This window comes from Gadus chalcogrammus, chromosome 1 (genome assembly GCF_026213295.1).
Source record: "Gadus chalcogrammus isolate NIFS_2021 chromosome 1, NIFS_Gcha_1.0, whole genome shotgun sequence".
NCBI classification, from domain to species: domain Eukaryota; kingdom Metazoa; phylum Chordata; class Actinopteri; order Gadiformes; family Gadidae; genus Gadus; species Gadus chalcogrammus.
In genome coordinates this window covers 26,879,080-26,889,815 of record NC_079412.1, presented here as the reverse complement: position 1 = coordinate 26,889,815, position 10,736 = coordinate 26,879,080, and the positions used below count along the sequence as shown (strand labels likewise).

Here is a 10,736-nt window from a genome sequence, read left to right as displayed (position 1 = left end):
CAAGAGGGCGACATATATCAGGGTTATTCACTTAATACTGCTTAGAGGCATTTGGAAACAGAGAGTTTTATATATAATATATATTATCTGTAGAGAGAGATAGATAAATAAATGTATGATGTATTAGATATATACAGATTAGTATTTTAGTTGCGTAAGGCAAGCAAATCTTATCCTGTCACTAGTTTATTCGAAGTTAAGCATGACTTTCTGTATTGTATTCTATATATTATTCACATCAAAGACCGCATGAGTACATCATTTATTTGGGTATCTAAAATGAAAAGCTGTATGCTGAGACGCCTCGTAAACAACGTCTACTACCGCCCTCTTGTGGCGAAACGACGCCATGATAAGTGGCGTGTGTCTGGTCTAGCTCTAGCCCGTGGCAAGTGTATTCGACAGAAAGAGCGAAGCGGCGACAGCGAGCACGTCAAAAGCTCTTGAACCCCCCCAAACGCCCCGTGCGTGAGTCATAGGATGTAAATTGTGTACATAATTTATTTGTATTCTAATATGAGTGAACACGTGTACGTTTGAGTCTCCGTACCGACGGACCGGAGGACAATACCTCAAAGCAAAGGCTGGCAGCATCTGAACTGGAGCACGTACATCGACTCGCGCGCACACCAAGGATCCACTCGAGTGGGGATTTTCAAAGCGACTGTACCACCAGAAGCCTATAAAACAGACCAGACCAAACACGGGTTTGCTATATATTTGGTAGCAGTGCAAAATAGATAGTGTAAAAAATAATTGTGTGTACGGAAGACCGTTTGTACGTTGCGTGGCTATAACGCTTCAACGGCGCTTATCTAACGAAATGATGTGTAGGTCTTGGTGAGTTATCCATCTGGGCTGACCTGCTCGTCTGATAAATAACCGACAAGATGTTACATTTGGGTGAGTTATGTTTATTATTATTCAAAGCTATGATGTTGACAGACAGACGCTTGCCATTGTTGTCCAATTCCAATGCAACCGATGTTATTGATCGCACATATAGGCTTCTTAAACCATTCATAATGCTTTAAGAAGCCATTACCGTTAGCAAATATACCGTTGCCGTTAGTAACTAAATGTATACGTGTCTTTCAAGATGACGTAAAGCTAATTATCAGGTAACACTCATTTGGGTCGGGTCTATGTTTATTTAGTGGGTATATTAATAGTATAGTCTATCGTGTATCCTAATCAGGGGCGGTATGATAGGCCTATAAACATCACATTTATAGCTTTCAGAATGAATATTAAACTGCGAGGCCACCGATTTAGCGTTTATTTGTGTTTGTGTCTCATTCATGAATTTGTTCTTGTTCCGACCCTGTTACATTTTCTTTTGTCGCCACTTGACGTTTATAAAGTCAGCTGAGTAACCAGTTAGCCAATGGCTAGCGAGCCTGCATACTTGCAGTGTAAATAATGAAGCATGCACAATTAATTTACCACAATTATTGAATGTATCAGTTGTTGACAGTTCCATCAACGTTGTCGCTGTAGCACGTTGTTAACTTAATCAAACAACATTTTGACCCTTTAATGGCTGACTACAATATGACTACATCAAGTTTATGGTGTTGATTGCTTTTGCTCTTTACGGCCTAAATGAACATAATATTAACATGGAATTTTCAATCAGATTTGATTAATCTCTATCTTCAGCTATGAAGTCATGAGAGCTCAGAGGTGATCCGCTCAGCGCATGGGCGATTTGAAGTGATAAAAGTGGCTCAGCTGTTAATGTCAGCTCGAATGCTAGGACACCACTTCAGCATTGTGTGATCCTTATTAATAATGGTCTAATTAAAGGCTCGCAGTTTGCCCCTGGATTAGCTGGACGAACGGTGTGAAATGGCCCTCTGCTATCCAGATAACGCTCCCTTCGTCATTTTGTCGCCCCTCTGCTCTACCTACACCCCTCTCTTCCATGCTTGACCTGCGTTGCACAAGAGCACTTGTGTTTCTAGCCCTACTGGTGGCCCACATGAAAGGGAACAGTCCAGTGACCAGTCATCAGGGACCATTGTTATTATACTTTTTTCCCCTCCCCACCAGTTCTTCAATACCATCTACTCTAGACATAAGATGTGGAAAAATAAGCAGAATGTTCAGGATGTTATAATTGAATGTGAATAGCCTAGAAAACTGAATGTACAGTTTCTGTTCATTGGTTATAGCAGATTAAAATCAGCAGCTATACTCATACAATGGTTATAGTGAAACATCACAATCAAGTTCGTCCAGATGTGATGTTATGTCACAGCCCTTACCCTCCCCCTTGCATTTCATTTTATTTTGCATGTAACTTGTATGCAGTACATCCATTATGCAAACATACAATGGATAATTGATATTATTAAAGGAAATCAGTGCTGTCTGCATTGACACTTATGCAATCTTAGCATCTGTGTTTAAGTATTAGTGCTATATAATTACGCTCTGTGTATTTATTTTTGCATAATTAGTTAATGCTTAACAATAGATTATAATTTCTCAGACCGAATGGTACAACCAACCAGTGTCTCTACATGACTTGATTCTCCTTCATCGTTCTGTGGAAGCCAATGGCAGCCATGCTGATTGGTGGAAGCAGTAACCACAAAGATTGCATTAATCATAATTGTACCCACGCCCATGCTGGTGCCCACAGATCTGCATGAGGGTTATGTTAATCATGTATAACTATGGTCTTATGCAGGGCTGCTTCCTACGCAGGTTGTGTTGCAATCACAAAGTCCTTGTTTTGATAAATATTATGATGGTGATTATGTCTAGCAACCTTGGCGTGCAATTTTAACGCAAGCACTGCTTTTTTTTGAAGAGTGTGAATGATATTGTTTCCCTTGTGCTATTATTGTCATTCCTAAAAATGATATTGAGGAACCTCCCTGGTGTTTTTGGGCCTAATTTGGAAAAATAATTTCTCTGAAAATTGCGCTTTGTTGATCTCAGATATTTACTTGCATTAAAAACATATATGCTATTACAGAATTGTTACATTTTGGCTATTCCAAAATGGTATTAGATTTTTTGTTCTCAAGAAGATAACATTACAACATTGATTCTTTATTCAATTGTGAGGAATGAAAGTAAAAGCCTATTTTCTGTAGCCCTAATTGTTGTGAATCGGCCTTGACCTAGCAGTCTTAGCCTAAAGTGGCTACAAGATTGACCGAATGAACGGCTTTTAGTAGAGGGGGAAGATTGCCAAAACTATCCAGTTTCACTCATACTGTTGTGCTTCCATTAGCAGCTCTGGGCCGTACCTTCCCAGCCAAACTGTCCCTAATGCAATGCAGCCCTCCTACATGTCCAAGCCATTCCAATCTGAAACCATTCTCTTCCCGCATCTCATCCCCCTGTCTAAAACCACAGTTGTTTTTTGTTCAGGCAGAAATTTAGCTATAGTCACTGCTTTCATTCACACCTCCACTGGCACATATTTGATCAGGCGGAATCCCTCCAAACCGCTTTTTGTCTATGCCAACCCCCTCTTTTTCATCTCCCTCTTGTTCTCTTTCACACACAGTTTTCCCACCCCTTCATGTAGCCATCCCCACCACCCCTCCCCAACTAACTCTCCCTCTCTGTCTCCCTCTCTCTTTTTTCTCTGCGGTTTGAACCTGAGTGTCAGCTCGCTCAATCCAGATAAAACACTGCCTGAGCCCCCCTGCATACTTTTTATACAGGCTACACTTTTTAATCTGTGTCCCCCTCCATCACAATGTAACCCTGTCTGCCTGAACGCACGGCCACAATTCCCCCCAAATACACACAGCATGCACGCACACAGATACACACAGATACACACACACACACACACACACACACACACACACACACACACACACACACACACACACACACACACACACACACACACACACACACACACACACACACACACACACACACACACACACACACACACACACACACACTGTCCCAAACCCCTTTGTCTGTCTGTCTAATTCTACAGCGGCTGTTTAGTCCCGGGGGATTAATGTGTGGATGGGTGCCCATGAAGTGAGAGGAATGGAAAAAAAGGGCAGGAGTTGGTGCTGTTGGGTTGGGGAGGTGTGTTTGGTGTGTGTGTGTGTGTGTGGGGGGGGGGGTTATTAGTTATGTTTTGAGGGAAATTAATAAAGTTCTATAAGAGTCGGTGGGAGTTCTCCAACCCGATTTGTGGGGAGAACCCAAATCAGCCATCCCATCTATCGGCAGCAAGCGAAGGAAGATTTGTACTGCTTCCATTTCAGAAATAAACGGCCTAGACGCGGCTCCTTTCTTGCCGCAGGTGTAACACAGGGAAGGGTTTGCCCCAGCACAGGCCTGCAGGGCCACACAGAGCACAGTGTGTCAGATGTTCACTCCTCATTCGCTCCATATGAATGAATGCACAATGAATCTGACACGCAATCACATCTCTAGATTGCATATACTGGAAGATTTGTTTTTCTCGTTGACTTACCCAAATAAAGAATCCTGATTTTGATCATGGAATTTCATTGTGTTAATCACGAGCATGGCAACCATCACTGTTGAGGTTGTTAAGGCCCAAATAGTTGCTGGCAGGAAATGCTCTTTGACATTCTTTCATTGGAATTGGATGTGCTGTCATTTTTTAGGATTTGTCTGAGAGGAAGAAGGAAGGGATAGAGGACGAGAAAGCCTGTCAGATTGGTGTTGATTTGCGGGTCTGTGTGTGTGTGTTTGCGCATGCGTGCGTCTGCTGTAGGCTGATGTATATTTGCATGTTTGCGTATTATTTGAAGAGAGGTTGACGGACAGGGCAATAGACACTAAGAGAGCATGAGTGAGAGAAAGTGAGAGACTGGGTTTGTGTGTGTGTGTTTCACAGAGGCGCAGGGCTGGTGAGAGAGAAGCGGGCATGAATGTGTTTGATGTACTGTGATAACTCTGTCCGGTATGTGGCTTTCATTGGAACTCCTTGCCCTGGGGACACTGGCGAATAAGCTCTGGCATGAAAGGAGATCGACCCTCTCTATATCGCCTGTTGTTTTTCCCCCTTGTCTCCCGACATCCTGTTAGCCTTTACCTCTCTGTCCACTGTGTGTGCCCACCAGGGTTCCCTAACTAGATGCCTCAGTCTTGTTGCATTCCTCTCATTAACTGTACACATGAAGACAAAGCACCCAAATTTCTCTGACAGGTACACTCAGTCCGTTGACTATAACGCAACAGGATACAATTAGCCTATATACATCTGGGCCAAGCTGTTCTAGTTGTGGTTTGTCTTTATGGTACCAGAGTTTACATGGAGGCCCTGAAACCTTAAGTGAGAAGCGTAAATTATTACTTTGGACGGTGGAATGTGACTGGACTGGAAGTGTGTTTCAGACCACACCACTCCCAGAGCAGCAGGGAACCAACTCTAGCGCCAACCTTTTGTGTTTTGATTCTGAGTGACAGCCTTTGGAATCATGTGTCACATTCACCCATTTCTTCGAGTCAGCAGACAAGACTGTACTTGACTGACGGAAGCCGTGTTGACAAGATAATGAACGCTGTGGTGGGGTGGTGAGCATGAACCTCATAGCCTTGAAGCTACATGACCAGACACCAAGGATAGCATTGATTTGATATCTACGTTTGAAAAGCGCTCAGTGCATGCAGATACATTAACACACAGCATTCGACAGGAGGGGTCTGTGTGCTCTGGCTTTGCACTATATAATGCACCTGGAGATTGTCATCCAACATGGATTTGGATTGACACAATATTATCATTATCTTCTTCTTTCATTGCTGATCCATGTCAAACCACATTCCAAAGTGATTAAACATTTTCTTTTACGAAACCCCGTCTTGGGGATACCTTGGTATCCCCAATACAGTTTTTTGAAGCCACTCCCACTTTGTGCTGTATTATACAACGAGAAGAATTAGCTACATTGAGTGTCATGTAAACGCACTGAATGAGTGCTACAGACACTGACCAACCGAGATTTTGTCATCAGCCAAACAAAGTTGAGGAAACAGAAAACAGTTGTTAAGTCTTGCAAACTAGAGGAGGGCCACTTTGAGTATCGGATACATTCGTTGGTTCATAAAGTCTCATGGAAGGGTATTTGGAAAGGTAATCCAGACGCTAACATATTGCACATTTATGCTGGCAGGGGAAGTGCTATTTATTCACTGTAGCTTTTGTTGTTTTAATGCTATGCACGAGCACTTGGTTCCGGTAAGGCCAGTTGCCGCATCATAAATGGTTACAATGCACTTTATTGCTTCTGTAATACTGTCTGCTGGTCAGCAGCAGGCAAGAGTCGGTGTGGTGCAGTTCTGTTTCAGGATGGTTTGGAATAGAATGAGCGATTGTTTAACAGCCAGGGACCGACGGACAATTATAGATAGATGTCACTGAAAGGGTTTGACACACACACACACACACACACACACACACACACACACACACAGACACACACAGACACACACACACACACACACACACACACACACACACACACACACACACACACACACACACACACACACACACACACACACACACACAATCTCACAAACACACACACAATCTCACACACACACACACACACACACACACACACACACACACACACACACACACACACACACACACACACACACACACACACACACAGATAACTCACATGGGATCTAAACCCCGTCAATGGATACCTGAGTGCTGTAATATCCCAACAGTGAGCACTGCCGTCAGGTCTAAACTCGCTAATTCGACAACGGTACATTAGGAGGGTTACATGGTTGGATACGATGCCTGCCGCTGATGATAATTACAAGGATAGCTTTATTGTTACAAGCCCTTTCCTGTCTCTCTGCACTTGCATTCAGTTCCATACGGTATGCCTCGACCCATTAATTATTCATGCAGAAAAGGCCCGTGGTGCGCCATCCATATTTAATGTTCACGATCACATATTCCTAATGCAGCAATCTATTGACTAATGCTTCCATTGAGTACAACCAAGTCACATGATACTCATAAAGACCGGCTTTATCGGCCAATACCATTAAATTGGCCATGTGTGACACTTAAGCAGGTTAGATGTTGAAACATAATGGTTTAACCCAAAACAGAGACTTAGCTCTTGTTTGGCTGTGATTAGCAGATTATGTGGTTGCTCTCTTTGTGAGTGAGTCAGGATATTATACCATATATAGACACTATTGGGCTTCCTGTGCACATTACCAATTAAAAAAAACACAGATTAATCACCGCTGAGGAACTAGACCATGTTTGGACATTTTGTTTAATTTTAGCTTTGCTGGAAATGTCTTAGCCTGGTCTTTTTGCTGCATTTTATTTGATTCACATCTTTCAAAATGGCACCTGCCTACCAACATTTTAATATGCAATGTATGCATGTATTATGTATCCAAATTAATTCAATCCTATTTGATGAAAGACAATTTGATACTTATGTGACTTATGATATCTGTATATATTTTTATAATATTTCTCTGCCACCCTGCTAAATATATGTATGTGTGTTTTTGTTTGCCTTGCAGGGTTTACCTGAAGACACTTTTTTACAAGGAAGCCAGGAGCAGGGAGCTGTTCCCTCTCTCTGGCTGGCTGTCTGCTGCGTGTGCACATGAGAAGTACTGAATGAGGTCAGGTTTATTTCAGTTGGTCGTGAGTACACCTGCTGGAGGGCGTAGGTGGGACATGGAGAGAGGGAAAGTGAGGATACAACTTCATCTTTAGTTCACCATCTCAAACTGAACAACTGATTTTCAAGGCGCGACTGACAGCGAACGAGGGGAGCCACAGAGGGGGGGGGGGGGAGACTCGGAGGGACCTGAGGCGCCAGAGGAAATGCCAGGCCCTCTGACAGGGGTCAGAGGGTAACCACGGACACAGAGAGAGACGGGGACTGGCCGAGGATCCGAGGTTTGGAGGCGGAGACCGAGGACTAAGGGAGGGTAGGCGGGAGCTGGGACCGCCGTTTCCCATGGCGACCGACCCCGGCGAGCCCACCGGCACAGAGGACTCCTCGGAGAAACCGGATGGACGGAGGAGGGGCGAGGGGGCGGCGGAGGAGGCGGGGGAGCGGGCGGTGGGGGGCGGCGGCTCCGGACGGGAGAGGACGCGCAGCACCCCCTCCGACTTCCCCACCTACAACACCAAGGAGCGGCGGGACGAGGGCGGAGCGGCGGGCGGCCGCGAGCGCGAGGGGGAGACCCCTGTCCGACCGGCGTCCTACTCCAACCCTTCCTCCCCGGCGCTGGCGGCGGGCGGCGGCAGGCTGAGGCGGGAGAAGCGCTTCTTCAGGAAGAGCGTGGAGATCTGCGAGGAGGAGGACGAGGTGGACGAGCCCCCGCCTGCTCCTCACAGCGCCCCCCCCCTGGAGCAGCGCTCCTCAGACTCAGTCTTCGCCGGCAGTGGCGGCGGCGGCGGCGGCGTTCAGCAGGGTGAGCCGAGCGCCGTGTCGGCCAGCGCCGTCCTGGGGCAGGAGCCCGGGGCCCCCGTCTCCACGCAGGAGGCCGAGAAGGACTCGCCCGCCTCGGTCGCTCTGCAGAACAGGGAGCGTGCACGGGAGCTGGAGGAGGAGGCGGAGATGAAGGCCGTGGCCACGTCTCCCGGAGGCCGCTTCCTCAAGTTTGACATTGAACTGGGCAGAGGAGCCTTTAAAACGGTCTACAAAGGCCTGGACACTGAGACCTGGGTGGAGGTGGCCTGGTGTGAGCTTCAGGTAAGAACAACCCTAACCTCTGTATATTTAATGTTACATTCACAACACAATGAACTATATTGTTTACTATATATTGTTCAATATATGATATTGAACAAATACTGCCTTATCATCATCCATACTAGAGTAGGATTGAACACCGGATGTTTCCAGTGTTTTGATTTCACCTGGAGTGTGCGCCTGTGGCAAAAGCATGTGACCACAGCGGCGTGGGAGGCTCATTTCACATCAGAGGCTTTATGGGCCAATTAGATCAGCCAAATCTATAAAGCCAGCGTTGTTCCTGTGATGAGTATCCCATTGGAGGAAGTGTCCCGGGAGTGCTCTCTCCCCTGCCTGAGAAACTCTTGGCACGTTGTCTTCTTGCTATTCACGCTTTGAGGCTGGAGAGGAGTGGCTGCATGGGGTGAAGAGGAGTAGCATCCGCCGTGCTGAGTGGCAGCACCACAGAGGGAGAACACGTGGGGGCGCTTTTGGGGGTGCACTTATGAATAATCAAATCGCAGGCTTTTGTCTTTGTTGTATGTTTGTGTACACACATTCAACGTTGAATGGTTACCAATTAGCCCAAATGGTATGCATCGATGAGGGTTAGAGATGTGACAGAGCTGATGGTTTGGTATACAAATGAACTCAGTTTTTATAGCCACATCGTAGCATTTAATCTGCACATTAGTGAGTGATATCGCATGGTTACATCATTTTTGACTCATTAGTGCAGCATCCAAAATGGGCACTATTAGCAAAGTCAGCATCAAACTTATCTTTTTACATAGCCTACATGATCGAAATGAGAAATGTTGACAGGATATACTTACACTGAATGTAAGATTATACAGTTGTCCCCCAACTTTTTTTCTCAGGTCCCCTTTTTGGTCAAAATAAGTAATTTCATTTCTTAATGTTGTGTGATAAATCCAACACAATATGGATCGATTTCAATTATATTAGTCTCTATTTTTCTAGTACTGCTTCTCAGTGTTCTCCATTTAACTTCCTGCCCTCCATTTGTGGTTTTCACATAACTGGTGTCACGTTACTGCAAACAATGCAAAATACAAATGCAAAGGCTGTAATCCAATGTATTGCAATCATTCATGGACAATGCATTGCTGCAGATTGTATCAACAACCATCATTTATGATGAGAGGGCACGCCTCAGACAGGAGATGCTTAGGTTTAAAATCTCTCACACCATTCAGTTGTACTCTCTCTGTGATCATCATACACAATGCCGTGCCGCCCAGCCTTACTAAGCAGGAACCCCGGTCTGTTAAGTGTTTGATCCGCTTTGGTGGTGATTAAAACACCCAGTTAATATAGACTTTCTGCAGCGCACTGCTGAAACTCCTCATTGGCTGGTGGGGCAATGGGGGACATTGTCATGCCAGCGTGAGCTCAACATGTGGTGGGAGACGCACTCGAGGAGGCCCAGGAGAAAGTGTCTCTTTGAATGTTGACCACACAATGGAGTGCACAGTGTGGTGGTAGTGGTTGTGCTGGTGGTGGTGGTGCTTTTGAAGCTGCAGATCTGGCTGCAGGCATTGTATGTGGAGGAGAAAAGCTCAGTCATGTGTTTGGTTTGCATCTCATTCTAAAACAAGACTAATCCCTTTGTTTTAGGCCATGACACACACACACATGCACACACCTCAATGCAACCACATCCTCTGACACCTTTTCCCAGCCATACTCGTCCAGCTCGTCGGTGAGCTTGCTGACGGTGTTCTGTTTCCGTCTTGTGTCACTGACGAATGCGGCCATAGCCTCCTGCCTGAATACTTCCATCAAAGGCAACGGCTTGTGCTTTCTCACTGAGTATTTTACTCAGCTTCTCCTCCGCAGCTCTTCTCCACCGAGAAGCCATTCCCCTTTCTTTCCATTATGTCTCTAATGGAGGGTTCCCCTGATAATATAACACATTTTAAGGACAACTGCAATGGCAACATATCGGCCCTGGACTGAGAGAGACAAGGTGTTACTCCATCTTTATCAAATAACTAAAATACTTTA

At 45.3% G+C, this 10,736-nt stretch overlaps 1 protein-coding gene across 1 annotated transcript in view; it reads left to right on the top strand.

Annotated features, from left to right (window-relative positions):
* Positions 1 to 58: 58 nt before the first annotated feature.
* si:dkey-151g10.3 (uncharacterized) overlaps positions 59 to 10,736 on the top strand; it is a 48,287-nt gene continuing 37,609 nt past the window's right edge. Inside the window, exons 1-2 of the mRNA XM_056597162.1 lie at positions 59 to 903; positions 7,537 to 8,723. Coding sequence (XP_056453137.1) covers positions 7,983 to 8,723 — 741 coding nt within the window. The 5' untranslated portion in view covers positions 59 to 903; positions 7,537 to 7,982. The remainder of the gene's footprint in view (positions 904 to 7,536; positions 8,724 to 10,736) is intronic.